The 20,861-nt window shown below is 42.1% G+C and overlaps 1 protein-coding gene across 3 annotated transcripts in view; it reads left to right on the forward strand.

Moving 5' to 3' along the window:
- Positions 1-299: 299 nt before the first annotated feature.
- HEXB (hexosaminidase subunit beta) overlaps positions 300-20,861 on the forward strand; it is a 61,772-nt gene continuing 41,210 nt past the window's right edge. For 2 of the 3 annotated variants that reach the window (XM_060093050.1, XM_060093048.1), the window contains exons 1-5: positions 300-662; positions 4,143-4,288; positions 9,253-9,318; positions 14,786-14,832; positions 15,109-15,219. In XM_060093050.1, coding sequence (XP_059949033.1) covers positions 412-662; positions 4,143-4,288; positions 9,253-9,318; positions 14,786-14,832; positions 15,109-15,219 — 621 coding nt within the window. In that variant the 5' untranslated portion in view covers positions 300-411. The remainder of the gene's footprint in view (positions 663-4,142; positions 4,289-9,252; positions 9,319-14,785; positions 14,833-15,108; positions 15,220-20,861) is intronic. The other variant, XM_060093049.1, reaches the window with a different exon arrangement.

Raw genomic sequence — 20,861 nt, forward strand, 5'->3', positions numbered from 1 at the left:
AAGCTTTACTGCAGTTATATAAAAGTCCAGACTGAGGGGCAAATAAGCACCCGGTTATCTGGTGTTAGGGGTGGGGGAAGTTAGGTGTTCGTGGCGTGCGTTGTGCAGTTTCTCTAAGTCCAGAGGCCGGGAGGAGACCGCGAGCGCTGCGAGCACTAAGCCAGCGTCCCGCTCAGCGGCTGGAAGAGTCCGGGGTTGGGCTGGGCGGGGAAGGCAGCTGGGGCGGGGCGGGGCGGTGGTCGCTCTGGAGGCGGAGCCGGGGCGGAACACACAGTCAGCTGACTCTGTGACTCGCGCGCGCGCGCGCGTGCGCCGCGCTCCCTGCTCCTCGGCGGGGGAAGAGAAGTCTGGTACCGGGGCGGCGGCTCGGGCAATACCCGGCCGACCGCGGAAGAGGGCAGTTGAGCAGCCATGGAACATCGCGGGCTGGGGTGGCCGAGGCTCCCCAGGCTGCTGGAGCTGCTGGCGGCGCTGGCGGTGCAGGCAGTGCGCGCCTCCGCCGTCGCCGCCGCCTCGCCGGACCTGCGTCTTTGGCCCATGCCTCTCTCCGTGCAGACCACCCCGCGCGTGCTGCACCTCTCTCCCGACAACTTCTTCTTCGGCCACAGCTCCACTTCCAAGGCCGGCCCCTCCTGCTCACTGCTGCAGGAGGCGTTTCGGCGGTGAGTGCTCCCGACGGGCGGCCGGGCGGGAAGGGGACCCGGAGACGCCGGGACGGGGAGGTACAGACCACCGTGGGACGCAGTGCAGGCGCGGCGGTGGGGGGCGAGAGGAGGAACACCTGAGCGCTTCTTACCACCTGCACAGCTATCCAGCCGTGCCGGTGCTCTAATCTCCACTCGACAGGGGAGGAAACAGTCTCCGAGTCGGCCAGTGACCCCACCAAAGTCACAGGTCTAGAACATGGCAGAGCCGGCTCGAACCAACACGAACTGAAACCCAAGCTCTTCGCCTTCCCCTCCTGCCTCCTAAGGAACTTCCTGGGTGCTCTGGAACCCTGCTTGAGTGCGGGATACTGAGTGGACGGAGTACGTTGCTCAGGGTCAGTGGCCGTGTTCGCCTCGGAGGGGAGAATGGGGTAGACGAAGAGGAGGCTGAGGGAAATGGCAGCTTATTTGACGGGAGTTCTGAGAGGAAGATGAGTGCTTAAAGCTTGGGGACCAGGGGTTCCCCAAAGTTGCTTGTCATTTATAGGCCATCTCTCCCCCTCCCCAAGTCTGGTTACAATTCAGATGGCAGAAAGTCCGTAGGTTGGAGCACTGCCCAAACCGCCCCTTCCCTTCCCAAATCTCTATTCCATGCAAAATGCTGGATATTTTCACCTAACTGCTTTGATATGGTCGCTGCGCCGCAGTATCTGCTTCTCCTTTTGTTTCCCAGAAACACTTATGTGCTTGCTCTTCCAGCTTCTTTAGATCTTTAGCACCTCACGTTTCCACAGCCCTCATGACTGTAAACCCGTTGGCCACAGGGTGAATTGTGTAGTGAGGAGGGAGCCCACAGTGCTGGCTTTTTGGGGTTTTTTTTATTTTTAAATTGATGTAAAGTTGATTTACACTGTAGTGTCACAACGCTAGCTTTGCTAACTGCACCATGTACAAGACAGATTGCACTTGGGGAGATGTTTCAGTAAGACTTACTCTGCGACCTGTGTGGGCAGGACTGTCCTGAAGGTGTTCAGTGCCCCGAAGGACTGTAATTTGGTTCTGACAGTACTACCCCTTTTCTCCCTCAGATTTTGGTCTGTTCCTAGAGGTAATTATAGTTTAATTGTGCCTGCAGGACACCAAGCAGCTGGTGGAAAGATGCAAAACTAGTTTAATAACACCTGCTGGCCTGGCCCCAGGTAGGCCTGGAGCTTAGGCTTAGGCTGAAGAGGCTCAAGAAGTTGATGGCAGAAATGTTTTCTTCTCCTTCGGTTGTGTACAATTAAAGGGACATTGTTACCCTCAGTTTAGATGCATACTCCAATGAGCCTTTTGTGTTGAATCTGCTAACAGGTCAGAATGGCTAGAGTCTGGATGAAGAAGTAAAATCAGGGTGGTTGGTTGCCTTGGGATATTGAGAAGGAAAAAGTACCTGCAGGCCATCTAATGGAAGATCATGACTAGGAAATCTTTTAAAAACAAACACACCATATTTGCTTCGGGACTTAATTCATAAAATTGGATTTTCCTTCTGTGCCATCCTGCTAGTAAAATAAGGACTCGGTAATAAGCTGAAGTGATATGAGTATGGCAAGAAAGTTTGGAAGACTTAAGTTAACCATGGTTAGATAACCAGAACTTGAATCAGCTGTGAGATGGTTTAAAAACAAATCTTGGCATCTCAAGGCAGTGCAGGTAATTATCTGAGGATTGCCTAACTAATTCATGCCATGTGTCTGAAGCAGCTATTAATTATACCCTGCATTGTTAGGAAGCAGGTTATAAAACATTAACCCTATAGGGGGATATATGTATATGTATAGCTGATTCACTATGTTATAAAGCAGAAACTAACACATCATTGTAAAGCAATTATACTCCAATAAAGATGTTAAAAAAAATAAAACATTAACCCTTATGGCTAAGACTTGAAAGCATTCAGGTGAGCATTCTAGGAACTCAGGAGGGGCAGTATCTACTTCAGGGTAAAAGCATGATGGGGTTGTTCCAGAAGCTCTAGGCTGTGGGGAACACACAAGTTTGTTCAGATTCTTGTGGCTCCTGTCTCCTGAAGAGCCCAATTTCTATCTCAAACCCTGCTTTGAAACACTGTGCATTTTGCAGGCAGGGTTCTGTCTGTTTGGTACATGGCTGCTTCCTCAGCTTCTAGAACAAGATCGATCACATGCTCGTTACTCATTTTTTTAAAGAACAAATAGCTTTGCTCCCTCAGTTCCTGAAAAGCTAAATTAACCCACAGACCTTGCACACCACTGCGCCAGAACCCTTTGAGTTTCCTGTTAGAGTTTTAATATCCAGAGCCAAGATTTTCCTTATTTGGGACAAGCCAGCACCTAACTCAAATCTCAAAGCCGCTGGCAGCTTTAATTTCCCTTAAAAATTTTTTTTTAAATTGTGGTAAAATATACGTAAGATCACTCTCTTAACCATTTTTAAGTATACAGTTTAGCGATCTTCATTTCCTTTTGAATCTGTCAAGGTTTTCCTACGAAAAAGGTCCTCAGCACCTTCATCTGTTCCACTGTCTCACTGGTTAACTTCCATACGCTCACTTCCAAGTTCATCAGAACTCTCCCAGCTCTCCTTACATCCCTGGAAAAACACAAGATGGTCTTACATATAAGTAGCATGCACAACCTTCTGGCTTATCAAAATCTATTAAATATCATAGGCTTTGAAGCCTGTGTGATCTTTTATCTTCTAGCACCTTCAAATGTTTATTTAATATCCACTTTCTCTGCTATTCGGGTACCAGCAGAAGGTAAATTTTCAAGGCCCTAGTGAGAATTCTGTGGTGTTTGTGTATTAGCTAGGATACTTTTGTTGGAAGGTAACAGGAACCCTGACTCAGTCTGGCTTGAGCAAAAAGAAAACCTATTAACTCATGCATTATGGAAATAAAAAAGCAGGCAGAATTTCAGGGCTAGTTGGCTAAGTGGCTCAACAATGTAATTAGGAAATCCGGATTCTTTCCACCTCTGCTCTGCCATCTTTGGTGTGGCTGCAACTGGTCTAGGTATCACGTACAGAGAAAGTTTTCTTCTTGTGGCTCACTTAGGAGAGGAAGCATCCCTCCCCCCGTCCTCCCACCCCTGCCCCATCACTGGTCAGAATGGACTTGCACACCCAGGATTATTAGTTTGATTATTTGTTCTTTTTTTTTTGATTTATGATTATTGGTTCTTAATGGGGACTTCATAGGAGTCACTTGGGATTGTGGCAGGGGGACTTTTAAAATCTTTGTGCCTGGATCATGCTCTCAGAGATTCTGATTCTGAAGGTCTGGACATCAGTACTTGTTTGCAAAAAGCCCTCCATGTGATTCTAATGTGCAGCTTGGGGTGAGAGCCTCTAGTTAGCCTGATACGGGGTAGCAGGGATTTGCGGAGTCACAAACAGTGTCTGCTACCACATATGTATTTAAAACTTGGCTACAGTGCTTTAAAATTTTGTTTGAATTTCTCTCTCACACAGATATTATGACTATATTTTTGGTTTCTACAAGTGGCATCATGGCTCTGCTGATCTTCGTGTTGAAGTGGAGTTGCAGCAACTTCAAGTCTCAGTTGTCATGGACCCAGAGTGTGACACTTTCCCCAAGATCTCTTCGGATGAGTCCTGTGAGTACCTATGTCATGTGAATGTATTGTAAACAAAGCTGCCTGTTACAGACTCGAGTGCTAGAAGCTGGCTCCATGCCATGAACTATTGTGAGCTCTTGACCAGTGAGTTTATAATTCCTATTTTTAAAATTACCATTAGGGGACATCCCTGGTGGTCCAGTGGTTAAGACTCTGTGCCTCCACTGCAGGGGGCACAGGCGAACTAAGATCCCACGTGCCGTGAGGTGTGGCGCAAAAAAAAAAGAGAAAATTACCATTAAAGTCTGATGGCAAAACGAATACATAATTGTTGTAGGAAATCTTTAAGTACAGTAAGTGAAGAGGAGGAAATAAATTACTCATAACCCCCAGCACTCAGAGTTAACCACTGTTAGTTCAGATTTTTTTTTTTTGCAGAGTGATACATTTAAATATTTTACATAGATATAAATAGAAGCATATGATAAACAATGGCATGAAAAAGGTGTAGTTCTGTACCTGTGGTTTTTCTGTTTTGCATAACAATCCATTATAAACATGTATTTCACTAAATATTTTTCTATGACAGCATTTTTAGCATCTGAATAATGTTCTGCCAACTGTATGGATGTGTCAAAACTTACTTGGCTTATCCCTGATTTTTGGGCATCTAGGTAGTTTATTTTGAAGACAAGTCTGTGCTGATAGGCATGCTCTCTTTTTTTTTTTTTTTTTTTTTTGGTCTTTGCTGTGTGGCATGCGGGATCTTAGTTCCCTGACCAGGAGCTGAACCCCTGCCCCCTGTAGTGGAAGCACAGAGTCTTAACCACTGGACCGCCAGGGAAGTCCTGGCATGATCTCTATTTATAATTTAATTTGACACAAAGATAATGCAGAACTGGGAGGGGTGAAGCGTTTCATTTTCTTTTATATTTATGTTGTATTATATATGTTTCATCTTCATTTATATTGATTGACAATGTAATCAACATTTAGCTACATGATTCTTTTTGTTTGCCTAAAACATTATTCTCTAAGGCTTTTCCTAAATTGTTCTAGAAGGAATAAACAAATGGGCAGCCCTTTTCCAGAGTGTACTGACTGGGAATAATGTGGAATTGTATCAAGGAATCAAAGAGCAATGGGTGATATAAGACTAGTGCAGAAAGAGCAGACTGGTGAGTCAGGGGTAAAAATAGAAAGGAAAATGCATATCAGAGAAGAGAGTGACTCCTTTGTTCTCAGACTGCCTCACAGACAATTAAGTACATCTCTTCATCCTCTCAGTAGAGGTGAGATTTCTTAATACATCTCTGAAAAATAACTTAATTTCTCTTCAATTCTGTAGCTGTTATTAGAAGAGAAACAGGATGATTTGCCAACATCAGCCATGTGATTTTACTTGACAGCACTCAGACACTTTATTAATTAGGTTTTGCAAAATTGAGAAATGGTCATTAAATTACTAAGGAATCTTTGCTGACAGGCAATACAGTGACATATTGTAAATTCCAAAAAATGGATCATATCAAGGCTGGGGAGTTATAGCCTATCTTCCATTCAGCTTTGCAAGCCCTCTTTATTCTGAAAGGGAAGCTTCTGGAGACAAGCTGCCTGTGAAATTTTCTGGTTAAAGGATAAACTAGTTTTAAACTAGTTGATGATGATGATGATAAAAGTAACACACACAAATGGAAATAACAAGATATCAACCATTGTCCAAGAGTATGAGGAAATCTTGGAGAAAGTGACAAGTGTTACAGCATCATCAATTAAAATAAAAATATGCATACCCTCAGAACCAGAAATAGACTAATTTCTACCGTAGAGAAATAATTACATACATCAAGAATGTTCCATGCAGTTTGCCTGCAATGATGAAGATTTATAAGCAAAACTAAATGTTCATCACTGGAAGAATGGCTAAATATATCTTGTCAGTTGACACTAGAGAATACTATACAACAATTAAGAATAAAGAAGTGGAGTTATAAAGAACAGATGTGGAGAACTTGCGAAGATAAATTGCTGAGTTGGACAAAGAAATTTATATAATGTGTACAGGAGGATACCGTTTATATACCAACATACAAAAGAAGGCACACATAAAGCAATAGTGTATTTTTTTGTTACACGTATGTGTATGAAAATGCCTAAGAAAAGTCCTGATATTTCCTCTGAGGAAAATAGGGGGAGTTGAGTGGGCATCTCAAAGGGGATTTTAGCCTTATCTATAACATTTTATTTTTATTTTTATTTTTTTGCGGTATTTTGCGGGATCTTCCCGGACCGGGGCACAAACCCATGTCCCCTGCATCAGCAGGCGGACTCTCAACCACTGCGCCACCAGGGAAGCCCACATTTTTTTATTTTAAAAAGAGGAATCCATTACTGTTATTTGTATGTATACCCTTCAAAACCACAGTGTGGTGCAAGAAGTACAGAAAGGGATAACTGAAAAAAAAAAAGATGCCTCCTATCCCCCGTCAGGGAGGTAATCACTGTTAACGCTAAGAATTTGGCTTTGAAATAAAAATTGAAATTCTATAACTTATTTGTCCATATATTTAGAAACCAAAATCTTCTTCTCACTGCTTTATATCTGTGGTTTTTGCGTTGAGTTGAATCAGAATCCTTTTTTAATATCAGCCCGTCCTCAGCTACTGGAAAATAATTGGCATCAGGTACATGCCACATGTTAATGTTTTTAGATAACTCTTTAGGCTGACTAATTCCAGGAGATCTCAAAACTGTAATGTGGCAAAAACTGGCCTTTAAACAGTGACCGGTGGAACGGTGAGCTCTATCTAGGTAGCTAACTAAGAATTGGGTATAGAGGGGGAGAATCGTGGTTAGATTGTGGTCATAACAGCTATAGCATTCTTAGCCTGGCCCTTAGCTAACTCATGACTCTGTTCTTCTGTTGGCAAAGGCTACCTTGTCAGAAGACTGTCACCTGATTACTGGCTGTTGATAGAACTGTTTTCCCTACCTATAGCCAACTACCGTGGGACAGCCTGGGGCGGTCAGGGTGGTGGAGGAGGAGGATGCAACCCAGATACGCTATTAAATCATTAACCTGCAGCCCTTGAGTGTCTACTGTGGCAAAGTCTGCATCTGTCACACCCCTTTAGATCTCTCTGTGCTTTCTGGTGCTTTCCTTTATCTGTGGATGATTCCATCCCAAACCTCTCCAAAGACTAAGATGACTATTGGGGCAACCTCAGGCAGAGTATGATTTCAAGGATTGAGAGATTAGTGCCCCCTTTGCCCAGAAGCAGCCAACTGGAGCCCCATTTTAGATGGCTGTGAACTTCTTACTGAGTGGGACAAAGCTGAATTAAGCTATAGTGAGTTAAGAAGTGAGTCTTGGGGCTTCCCTGGTGGCGCAGTGGTTAAGAATCCGCCTGCCAATGCAGGGGATGCGGGTTTGAGCCCTGGTGCAGGAAGATCCTACATGCCTCAGAGCAACTAAGCCCGTGCGTCACAACTGCTGAACCTGTGCTCTAGAGCCCGTGAGCCACAACTGCTGAGCCTGTGTGCCTAGAGCCCGTGCTCTGCAACAAGAGAAGCCACCACAATGAGGAGCCCGCGCACCACAGCGGAAGAGTAGACCCCGCTCCCTGCAACTAGAGAAAGCCCACGCGCAGCAACGAAGACCCAAAGCAGGCAAAAATAAATCAAATCAAATCAAATTAAATTAAAAAATAAATATTTGAAAAAAAAAGAAGTGAGTCTTAAGATTTAGGATAATGTTGGGGGAAGGTAGGTACAGGGCAAGTAGGGGAGCACAGGGAGATAAGGGACAGAGTAGAGAAGACTCTGTGGCCTTAGACGGAGTGGAAGATTGAGTGATACTGGAGGCTTCACCAAGGAATTTTGGGCACTGAGGAATTTGCACTTTTTTTTTTTTTTTGTGGTACGCGGGCCTCTCACTGTTGTGGCCTCTCCCGTTGCGGAGTACAGGCTCCAGACGCGCAGGCTCAGCGGCCATGGCTCAGGGCCCAGCCGCTCCGCGGCATGTGGGATCTTCCCGGACCGGGGCACGAACCCGTGTCCCCTGCATCGGCAGGCGGACTCTCAACCACTGCCCCACCAGGGAAGCCCAGGAGTTTGCACTTTTGACTTAAATTCTTAGCTTAAGTAGGACCCTACTCTGTAGAGGGATAGTTGGATAGAATAACTCTCCTGCAGGGGAAAATGAGGAATCATGGAGGTGACACCCAAGTTCCTGACTTGAGCAAATCAGCTGGTCGGAGTGTGGTGCGCGATGAGCCCAGATCCCGACAGGTGAAAGAGGGAAGAGTTCAGAGTGGGGTATGTGGAGTTAAAGGAACCTATAGGACTTCTAAGTGAGGATGTACAGGAGGCAGTTGGAGAAACAGGTCTGGAGCTCAGGAGAAAAGAATGATCCAGAAATACCAATTATATGTTTAGGGAAATGTGTGTTATTGAGGGATTAAAAACAAACATTTTTTTTCTTCCAGTTTTATTGAGATATAATCGACAGCACTGTTTAAGGTGTACAGCATCATGATTTGACTTACATCATGAAATGATTATCACAGTAAATTTAGTGAGCATCTGTCACCTCATATAGATACAAAGTTAAAGAAAAGAAAATTGTTTTCCTTGTGATGAGAACTCTTAGGATTTACTCTCTTAACAGCTGTCATATACTGCATCCAGCCCTGTTTACTATATTCATCATGTTGTGCATTACAGCCCTAGTACTTATTTATCTTATAACTGGGAGTTTGAACCTTTTGACCGCCTTCATCCAATTCCCTCTCCCCCTACAACCCGCCTCTTTTAACCACAAACCTGATCTCTTTTTCTATGAGTTTGTTTGCTTTTGAAGTATAATTGACTTACAACACCATGTTAGCTCCTGTCACACGACATGGTAATTCGATATTTCTACACATTTCGAAATGATCACCATGATAAGTCTAGTTACCATCTGTCAGCATACAAGAAACTTTTTTTTTTTCCCAATACAGATACTTTACTTGTGAAAGGACCAGTGGCCTCGCTCACTGCCAACAGAGTTTGGGGAGTATTACGAGGTAAGTTCTATGTGGTTTCATTGTTATTTTCTAGTAAGGAAATATTTTCAGTTGCCACTTTGGGAAATGAAGCACAGCAAAACTTTGCTTCCTTCGACCCTTTACAGAATGATTTGTTGGGTATTTCCAAAACAATTTCCATTAAATATATACCACTTAAAGGATGGGAGAAAGATCATTTGACTTTTTAAAGATGCTTGAAGGTTATTAAATTCATAATGCTGTAATTCATTGATGTTCTTGGGACTATAATTTTTTTAAATTTATTTATTTTATTCATTTATTTTTGGATGCATTGGGTCTTCGTTGCTGTGTGTGGGCTTTCTCTAGTTGCGGTGAGCGGGGGCTATTCTTCATTGCGGTACGTGGGTTTCTCATTGTGGTGGCTTCTCTTGTTGCGGACCACGGGCTCTAGGTGCGCGGGCTTCAGTAGTTGTGGCACGCAGGCTCAGTAGTTGTGGCACTCAGGCTCAGTAGTTGTGGCTCGTGGGCTCTAGAGTGCAGGCTCCGTAGTTGTGGCACACGGGCTTAGTTGCTCCACGGCATGTGGGATCTTCCCGGACCAGGGCTGGTAGGTGGATTCTTAACCACTGTGCCACCAGGGAAGCCCCGGGACCATAATGTTTATAGAGTTGTAAATGGCTCTGACCTGCTCTGATTAAGGAATTTTGTTTTATCATCACTTCTTGCTGCCTTCAGTAGCAAGCATTTCCCTTCTGCATTTGTTTATACATTCAAACAAAAGTATACCCACATATCTTTTTCTGAACCAACGTATTAGTGCAGAAGCATAAAAACAAAGAGAATAATCATTTTCCCAATAAAACATGTCCAACTGTCCATGTAGTGGTGATGTTGTCAGCGTGATATGGTAAGATGCTAGTGATGTAGATGCAGCATAAATGCATGTGCCATTGCATGTGAGAGTCCGTATCAGCTCAACTTGGTTCTTCTCCACCGTCTCCTCATGGGAATTGTACTTGATCTCATCACCCGCTTTCATCTGAATACAGTGGGGAATGGGACGCTTCTGCTTCTGTTTCTTGGCCAGGAATCATTTGATCCTGGGAGTCTTGTGGGAAGACAAGGTCAGGAACAGAGTCAACCATACACACCATGATGGCCAAGAAAAGAAGAGAACCCTTCCCCCATTTTAAATTCCTGTGGATTTAGAAATATAACAAAGTTTGCAGGAATAGCATGAAAAGATAAAAATATACTCTAGAGTGCTTGGAGGTCGTGGGCAGAGAGGAACCTTAAAAGCTTTCCCTGTGACTTTCAGTCAACTTCAAAGCTCGGGCAGTGGGAAAGTTACTCTTGCTGTTCAGAAGCTGCTATGACCTCTTCTTTTTTTTTTTTTTTTTTTTTTGCGGTACGTGGGCCTCCCACTGTTGTGGCCTCTCCCGTTGCGGAGCACAGGCTCCGGACGCACAGGCTCAGAGGCCATGGGTCACGGGCCCAGCCACTCCGCGGCATGTGGGATCCTCCTGGACCGGGGCACGAACCCGCGTCTCCTGCATCGGCAGGCAGACTCTCAACCACTGTGCCACCAGGGAAGCCCTGACCTCTTCTTTTAAGTAGATAAGATTTTGCTGTACTGGCTTCCAAATTAGTATAGTTTTGAGAAAGGAGTAATTTTCTTTAATGTGAGCAAGCCAACCAAAGTTGTTAAAAATAAAGGCGGCTTTGGATTTGACTCAGGTTGAGTGTTATCTAGAATAAAATGATCAGTGTTACTGCTATATGTATTATAGTCATAATAATAATGGTATGATTATGATCTTATTTCAAAATATGACATGAAAACAGCTATAGATGTTTACCGCAAATGTAACTACAAACATTATCATGTAGATCATTTACATATAATGTTATGTGATTTTAAGCTTTTGTCGGTCTGATGTGCCTGTCTTGTCTGGGGCCTGTTAGGGAAAACAGAGCTTTATTGATGTTTGCCCTGATCCACATCAAAATAATAGAACTTTTGAGAGCATTTTGTGAATCTAGTCCAGGAAGACCTTATTTTCTGCTTACTGTCAGACTTTGAAAGTAACAAACGTGCTCTAAATGATAATTGAGTGTATTGCCACTTAACAGAAAATTTCAAAGTTATTCCTCCTGGTATGGGCCTGTATTGGGGGTGGGAGGGAGGCGTAGCAAAAATGACTTTGAACTTTTTATTCTTTCCTATTTCCTTTTTTTTTTGATGTATAATTGACATAACATATTAATTTCAGGTATACAACACAATGATTTGATATTTGTATATAATGCAAAATTATCACCACAGTAAGTTAACATCGTCACCACACATAGTTAGAAAAATATTGTTTTTCTTATGATGAGAACTTCTAAGATTTTACTCTTTTTAGCAACTTGCAAATAGGCAACACAGTATGTATTAACTATAGTCACCATGCTGTACCTTACATCCTTAGGACTTATTTATAAGCGAAAGATTGTACTTTTTGACCCCCATCACCCATTTTGCCTACCCCCTACCCCCGTCTCTAGTAACCACAAATCTGTTCTTTATATTTATGAGCTTGGTTTTTGTTTGTTTGTTTAAGATTCCACATCTAAGTGAGATCATTCAGTATTTGTCTTTCTCTGACTTAATTTCATTTAGCATAATGTCCTCAAGTTCCATCCATGTTGTCCCAAATAGCAGGATTTCCTTCTTTCTATGGCTGAATAATATTCCATTGTATATATATACCACATCTTTATCCATACATCCATTGATGGACAGGTTGTTTCCATATCTCGGCTATGGTAATGCGGCAGTGAACATAGAGGTGCACATATTTGGGGGGTTAGTGTTTTGTTTTCTTTGGATAAATACCCAGAAGTGGGATTGCTGGATCATGTGGTAGTTCTATTTTTAGTTTTTTGAGGAACCTCCATACTGTTTTCTGTAGTGGCTGCACCAATTTACATTCCCATGAACAGTGCAGGAGGGATCCTTTTACTCCATGTCCTCACCACCCTTGTTATTTCTTGTGTGTTTGAGAACAGTCATTCTAACAGGTGTGAGGTGATATGTTACTGTGTTTTTTTTTTTTTTTTTGTGGTACGTGGGCCTCTTACTGTTCGCGGCCTCTCCCGTTGCGGAGCACAGGCTCCGGATGCGCAGGCTCAGCGGCCATGGCTCTCGGGCCCAGGCACTCCGTGGCATGTGGGATCTTCCTGGACCGGGACACGAACCTGTGTCCCCTGCATTGGCAGGCGGACTCTCAACCACTGCGCCACCAGGGAAGCCCTACTGTGGTTTTGATTTGCATTTCCCTGATGGTTAGTGATGTGCAACACCTTTTCATATATCTGTTGGCTATTTATAGGTCTTCCTTGAAAAAATATCTGTTCACATCTTCTACCCATTTTTTAATTGGATTGTTTGGTTTTTTTGCTATTGAGTTGTATGAGTTTTTTATATAGGAACCCCTTAACAGGTATATAATTTGCAGGTATCCTCATCCTTTGGTAGATTGCCTTTTTATTTTTCTTGGAGGGGGGAGATAAAGGGCTGTCATTCATTCATTCATTCATTCATTCCGTCTGCACTGGGTCTTAGTTGCAGCACGTGGGATCCTTAGTTGCGGCATGCAAACTCTTAGTTGTGGCATGCTTGTGGGATCTAGTTCCCCGACCAGGGATCGAACCTGGGCCCCCTGCATTGGGAGCGTGGAGTGTTACCCACTGGACTACTAGGGAAGTCCCAGATTGCCTTTTCATTTTGTTGATGATTTCCTTTGCTGTGCAGAAGCTTTTTACGTTGGTGTAGTCCCACTTGTTTATTTTTGCTTTTGTTTCCTTTGCTTTTGGTGTCACATCCAAAAAATTAAATCTTTTTCGGACACGCAGGCTCAGTGGCCATGGCTCTCGGGCCCAGGCACTCCGCGGCATGTGGTATCTTCCCGGACCGGGGCATGAACCCGTGTCTCCTGCATCGGCGGGCAGACTCTCAACCACTGCGCCACCAGGGAAGCCCAAATCTTTTTTAAATGTTTGGTAGAATTCACCAGTGAAGCCTTCTGGTCCTAGACTTTTGTTTGTTGGGAGATTTTTGATTACTGATACAATCTCCTAGTAGTCAGTTTGCTCAGATTTTCTGTTTCTTCATAATTCAGTCTTGGTAAGTTTTCTCTCTCTCAGAATATATTCGTTTCTTCTAAGTTGTCGATTTGTTGGCATATAGTTTGTCATAGTAGTCTCCTGTGATCTTTCATATTTCTGTGGTATGTTGTCACATCCTCTCTTTTATTTGACTTTGAACTACAGGCAAATCTTGGAGATATTGTGGGTTTGGTTCCAGACCACTGCAGTAAAGTGTCTGTCTCAATAAAGGGAGTCACACAAATTTTTTGGTTTCCCAGTGGATATCGAGGTTATGTTTACACTATACTGTAGGCTTTTAAGTGTGCAATATAGTATTTTGTCTAAAAAAAACAAGGTAACATACCTTAATTTAAAAATACTTTATGCTAAAAAATATTGATCATCATCTGACAATGCGGAGTTGCCACAAATGTTTGATTTGTAAAAAATGCAGTATCTGTGAAGTGCAATAAAATGAGGTATGCCTGTATTCTTTTTTTAAAAATTTATTTATATATTTTTAAATTTATGGCTGCATCGGGTCTTAGTTATGGCACACGGGATCTTCGTTGCCGCATGCGGGATCTTTCGTTGAGGTGCATGGGTTTCTCTCTAGTTGTGGCTTGCAGGTTTTCTGTCTCTAGTTGAGGCACGCGGGCTCAGTAGTTGTGGTGCACAGGCTTAGTTGTCCCGCGGCATGTGGGATCTTAGTTCTCTGACCAGGCATTGAACCTGCATCCCCTGCATTGGTCCAGTGGATTCTTTACCACTGGACCACCGAGCAAGTCCCTATGCCTGTATTCTTAGGTTAAAATTTTCCTTGGCAATATAGTTGTCAACTAGAATGATGAATTTTGGTAAAGTCAAGGCCAGATAGAGGAGTTGACCTGTAATATAGAGAACAGTCCACTTGAATAAAAAATGGTCAGGAGATAGTCTTTGCAGGTATAAATAAAACACTGTAAGTTGGGCCTTTATCTATAGTTTCATGGTGTTTTCTGAACCTTTTTGCCCTCTGTTAAGTTTAGGTACCTTCTAAAGTGCCTATAATATTTTATGATATAAATTCTTTCTTACAGTGCTATAAATTTATTAAGGAACTGGATTTTGTTTTATTAAATCACTATTTTGTGTTTATCATTCAGACAAAACCAAGGCTAAGGGTGTACAATGAAGTAAAGCAGTTTTATTAGATGGCACAGGGATTTTTTAAAATTGAGCTTTGATTTTAAAAAATATGTTACAGGGTATATGTATAACATTTAATTTTATTTGCCTTTTCTGGTTATGGTTCTGTGTATGGATAATACATCTTTTATTGTCTCTTTTATAAATTAATGCAATAAATTATAAATTTTACTTTCCCTAGGTTTAGAGACCTTTAGCCAGTTAATTTATCAAGATTTTTATGGGACCGTAAGTATGATTATTATATGTTACTAACATTATTGGGTAGATATAATACTATAGGAAAAATAAAAACTTTTTAGTTATTTATTGCTTCTTGAATGTTTTTTCTCCCCAAGTGCGTATCTTATCTGGTAAATGTATATTTCACACTTTTTTTTTGGTTTTAAATTAATCTTTTATCCAATACTTGCATAGATAGGTATAATTTATTTATTACATAAATAAAATGAGTACACATTTTATCTAAGACAAAATAAATAAAAATTTTCTTTTGTCTTTTAGTTCACTGTCAATGAATCCAACATTGTAGATTCTCCAAGGTTTCCTCACAGAGGAATTTTAATTGATACATCCAGACACTTTCTGTCCATTAAGAGTATTTTTAAAACTCTGGTAGGTAATTATTTTATTTTAATCCACTGTCTATTCTGAAGATGTGTTCTTTAATGTTGTTACTTTACATTGGTTACATATGCTGTTGTGCAGGTTGGAACAGGGGATTCATTTTCCATATACTAAGTATAAGCACTGGGCTTTCTTCCCTCCCTCCCCTGGGAAGTATATTTCCTCTGCTGAGAAGTGGAGGCTCCCCTAGGGAATCACTCTCTTGTTTTCATTGGGGTGGGAGAGGGGCTTAGCCAGTATTCAGTCAGCATTGTTAAGAGAAAGACTCAGTTTTAATAGTGCCCACTGGCCCTCTGTGAATCATTTGTCAAATCATGGGTCTAGACTTCTGGTTAGGAATATATGGTCATTGTACCTCTAGTTGGCTTTAGTTTTGTGATCTCCACTTACTTTTTTTAAAGTGGCCTAGAAAGGAATCTGAGAGCAGCTTCATACCTAAGGAAGTGTTCCAAAGGAATATGGAACTTCAGGTGGTGGGAGCTTGGGGGCAAGGTGGACATTAACTATTTTCCCTTTTCATTGGTTCATCCCCACCATCACTGCCAGTTTGTAGGGATCGGGAAGTTTTCTTGACATGTTTTTCTGCACCTTCACCTGATCATTTATGAACACACTATGTTATAAAAAAATTATTTTTATGTTTACATTAAAACCCTGAATTTCTTTCTCCAAAAGACATTATTGTAATTTTCCTGAAAGAAATATATGCTTAGTGTAAAAAGTTTGAACATAGATATGCATAAAATAAGTAGCGATCCCATAATTTCATTTACCAAAGATTGACATAAATTTTTATGTCCCATTTATCTCATTTTAAACTTAAAACATGAATATCTTAACGTATAATATGACTTGTTTTTTACTGAAATATAGTTGACATACAACATTATGTTAGTTTCAGGTGTACTAAATCATGATTTGACATTAGTATACATTATGAAACGATCATCATGATAAGTCTAGTATCCATCTCTCCCCATACAGGGTTATTACGATATTATTACATCCCCATGACTTATTTATTGTATAGCTGGAGGTTTGTTCCTTTTAATCCCCTTCACCTATTTTCACCCACCCCCTTACCTTCCTCCCTCCTGTCAACCACTCTCTGTATTTATGAGTCTACTTTTGTTTCGTTTTGTTTTGTTTTTTAGATTACACATATAAGTGAGATCATTGATATTTGTCTTTCTCTATCTGATGTATTTCATTTAACATAATATCCTCTAGATTTATCCATGTTGTCACAAAGGCAAGATTTCATTTTTTTATGGCTGAGTCTTCTCTGTGTGTTTTGATTGGAGAATTTAGTCCAATTACATTTAAAGTAATTATTGATGGATATGTACTTACTGCCATTTTGTTAATTGTTTGGGGTTGTTTACATAGTTCTTTTTTGTTCCTTTCATCATCTTTTGCTCTCTTCCCTTGCCATGTGATGACTATCTTTAGTGTTATGTTCAGATTCCTTTCTTTGTGTGTGTACCTATTAATAGGTTTTTGGTTTGTAGTTAACTCTGTGTGTGTGTGTGTGTGTGTGTGTGTGTGTATCTATCTATATAGATAGATACACACACATACATACATATATATATATGTATAGTTTTATATACATGATTAGGTTATATATACATGATTATTGTAAGTTGACGATCTCTTAAGTTCAAACATTCTAACAACCCTACGTTTTTACTCCACCTCTCACATTTAATGTTTTTGACATCATATTTTACATCTTTTTGTTTTCTGTATCCCTATGCTACTTATTGTGGATATAGATGATTTTTATTACTTTTGTTTTTTAACCTTCCTACTAGCTTTTTAGATGATTGACCTACTACCTTTACTGTATGTTTGCCTTCAGCAATGATATTTTTCCTTTTGTAATTTTCATATTTCTAGTTGTGGTCTTTTCTGCTTAGAAAAATCTTTTTAACATTTCTTGTAAAGTTGGTTTTGTGGTGCTGAACTCTTAGTTTTCACTTGTCTGTAGAACTCTCTCTCTCCTTCAACTCTGAATGATAGTCTTGCTGGGTAGAATATTCTTGGATGTAAGTTTTTTACCTTTCATCACTTTGAATATGTTATGCCACTCCTTCTGGCCTGCACAACTTCTGCTGAAAAGTCAGCTGACAGTCTTATGGGAATTCCCTGGGAAGTACTAGTTGCTTTTCTCTGGCTGTTTTTCAGATTCTCTGTCTTTAATTTTTGCCATTTTAATTGCAGTGTATCTCAGTGTGGTTGTCTTTGGGTGACCCTGTTTGAGATTCTCTGTCTTCCTGGACTGGATGTCTGGTTTTTTTTCCCAGATTAGGGAAGTTTTCAGCTATTATTTCTTGAAATACATTCTCTGCCCCTGTCTGTCTTCTCCTTCTGGGACTGCTATAGTGTGTATGTTATTGTCCTTGATGTTGTCTCAGAGGTCTCTTACACTATCCTCATTTAAAAATTTTTTCTGTTCAACTTGGCCGATTTCCACTACTCTGTCTTCTAGTTTGCTGATCTGTTCCTTTCTATCTACAAATCTATTATTGATTCCTTCTAGTGTATTTTGAATTTCATTTACTATATTCTGCAGCTTTTTGGTTCATCTTTATATTTTCCAACTGTCTATTAAAATTCTGTGTTCATCCATTCTTAGGTTCAGTGAGCATCATTTTTTTTTTTTTTTTTTTTTTGCGGTACGCGGGCCTCTCACTGTTGTGGCCTCTCCCGCTGTGGAGCACAGGCTCTGGACGCACAGGCTCAGCGGCCATGGCTCACGGGCCTAGCCGCTCCGCGGCACATGGGATCTTCCCAGACCGGGGCACAAACCCATGTCCCCTGCATCGGCAGGCGGACTCTCAACCACTGCGCCACCAGGGAAGCCCCAGTGAGCATCTTTATGATCATTACCTTGAACTCTTTTTTGGGTAGATTGCTTATCTCTACTTTGTTTAGTTCCTTTTCTGGAGTTTTGTCTTGTTCCTTTGTTTAGAACATATTCCTCTGTGTTCACGTTTTGCCTAATTCTCTGTTTATTTCTATGTATTAGGTAGGTCAGCTACATTTCTCAATATTGCAGAAGTGGCCTTATGTAGGAGATGTCCTATGGGGCCCAGCAGTGCACTCCTCTGTGGTCACCAGAGCCACCTCTAGGGGTGTCCCCTATGTGGGCTGTGTGGGCCCTTGTGTTGTGGTATGGCTGACTACTGTGAGTACACTGGTAGGCAGGGCTGGCCCCTGGACCAGCTGGCTGCCAGGCCCCGCCTCCTATGGTGGCTGCTGCCCTGTGGGTGGGCAGAGCTGGGTCTTGGGGCAGCTGGCTCTGGGGACCAGGGTTCCTGGAATGGTGCTGGCCTGTTGGTGGGCAAGTAAGCCCCTGGTGCTGATAGTCTAGAGGGAGGACTACAGAATAGCACTTGACAGCACCACTATCCTCGTGGTACAACAGCTCCCTGAAGTGGTTCCCTCCAATGTGTTTGTTGCCAGGGGGAGTCCCAGTTGTCTCCTGCCTCTCTGAGAGGCTAAGATCAGCAAGTGGGTCTGACCCAGGCTCCTTAGAAACTACTGCCTCTGACTTGGGACTCAGAGCCTGTAAGATTTTAAATGTGTTTTGTTTTGTTTTGTTTTTTAATTGGAGGATAATTATTTTACAGTGTTGTGTTAGCTTCTGCTGTGCAAGGAAGCAAATAAGCCACATATATACCCATATCCCCTTCCCCTTGGATCTCCCTCCTGCCCTCCCCATCCCACCCATCTAGGACATCACAGAGCGCTGAGCTGAGCTCCCTATGCTATACAGCAGGTTCCCACTAGCTATCTGTTTTACACATGGTAGTGTATTTATGTGAAATCTAATCTCCCAATTTGTCGCACCCTCCCTTTCTCCTTCCTATGTCCACATGTCTGTTCTCTACGTCTATGACTCTATTCCTGCCCTACAAATAGGTTCATCTGTACCACTTTTTCTAGATTCCACATATGTGTGTTAATATATGATATTTGGTTTTCTCTTTCTGGCTTACTTCACTGTTTCACAGACTCTAGGTCCATTCACGTCTCTACAGATGACCCAATTTCGTTACTTTTAATGGCTGAGTAATATTCCATTGTATATATGTACCACATTTTCTTTATCTGTTCATCTGTTGTTAGACATTTAGGTTGTTTCCATGTCCTGGCTATTGTAAATAGTGCTGCAATGAACATTGGGGTACATGTGTCCTTTTGAATTATGGTTTTCTCAGGGTATATGCCCAGTAGTGGGATTGCTGGGTCATATGGTAGTTCTATTTTTAGTTTTTTACGGAACCTCCATAATCTTCTCCATAGTGGCTATATCAATTTGCATTCCCACCAGTGTGCAAAAGGGTTCCCTTTTCTCCACACCCTCTCCAGCATTTGATGATGGCCATTCTGACTGGTGTGAGGTGATACCTCATTGTAGGTTTGATTTGCATTTCTCTAATAATTAGTGATGTTGAGCATCTTTTCATGTGCCTCTTGGCCATCTGTATATCTTCTTTGGAGAAATGTCTATTTAGGTCTTGTGCCCATTTTTTAATTGGGTTGTTTGTTTTTTTGCTGTTGAGCTCCATGAGCTGTTTCTATATTTTGGAGATTAATCCTTTGTCAGTTGCTTCATTTGCAAATATTTTCTCCCATTCTGAGGGTTGTCTTTTCGTCTTTTTTATGGTTTCCTTTGCTGTGTAAAAGCTTTTAAGTTTCATTAGGTACCATTTGTTTATTTTTGTTTTTACTTTCATTACTTTAGGAGGTGGGTCAAAAAAGATCTTGCTATGATTTATATCAAAGAGTGTTTTTCCTATGTTGTCCTCTAAGAGTTTTTTTTTGTGTGTGTGTGGTACACGGGCCTCTCACTGTTGTGGCCTCTCGTCGCGGAGCACAGGCTCCGGACATGCAGGCTCAGCGGCCATGGCTCACGGGCCTAGCCGCTCCACAGCATGTGGGATCTTCCCGGACCGGGGCACGAACCCGTGTCCCCTGCATCGGCAGGCGGACTCTCAACCACTGCGCCACCAGGGAAGCCCTTTAATCCGTTTTGAGTTTATTTTTGTGTATGGTGTTAGGTAGAGTTTTAATTTCATTCTTTTACATGTAGCTGTCCTTTCCCAGCACCACTTATTCAAGAGGCTGTCTTTTCTCCATCATATATGTTCTTGCCTCCTTTGTCATAAATAAGGTGGCCGTATGTCCATGGGTTTATCTCTGGGCTTTCTATCCTGTTCCATTGATCTGTATGTCTGATTTTGTGCCAGTACCACACTGTCTTGATTACTGTAGCTTTGTAGTATACTTTGAAATCGGGGAGCCTGATTCCTCCAACTCCATTTTTCTTTCTCAAGATTGCTCTGGGGCTTCCTTGGTGGCGCAGTGGTTGAGAGTCCGCCTGCCGATGCAGGGGACACGGGTTCGTGCCCAAGTCCGGGAAGATCCCACATGCCACGGAGCGGCTAGGCCCGTGAGCCATGGCCGCTGAGCGTGCGCGTCCGGAGCCTGTGCTCCGCAAGGAGACAGGCCACAACAGTGAGAGGCCTGCGTACCACCAAAAAAAAAAAAAAAAAAAAAAAAAGATTGCTCTGGCTATTTGGTGTCTTTTGTGTTTCCATACAGATTGTAAAATTTTG

Source organism: Mesoplodon densirostris, chromosome 3 (assembly GCF_025265405.1).
Source record: "Mesoplodon densirostris isolate mMesDen1 chromosome 3, mMesDen1 primary haplotype, whole genome shotgun sequence".
Classification (NCBI taxonomy): domain Eukaryota; kingdom Metazoa; phylum Chordata; class Mammalia; order Artiodactyla; family Ziphiidae; genus Mesoplodon; species Mesoplodon densirostris.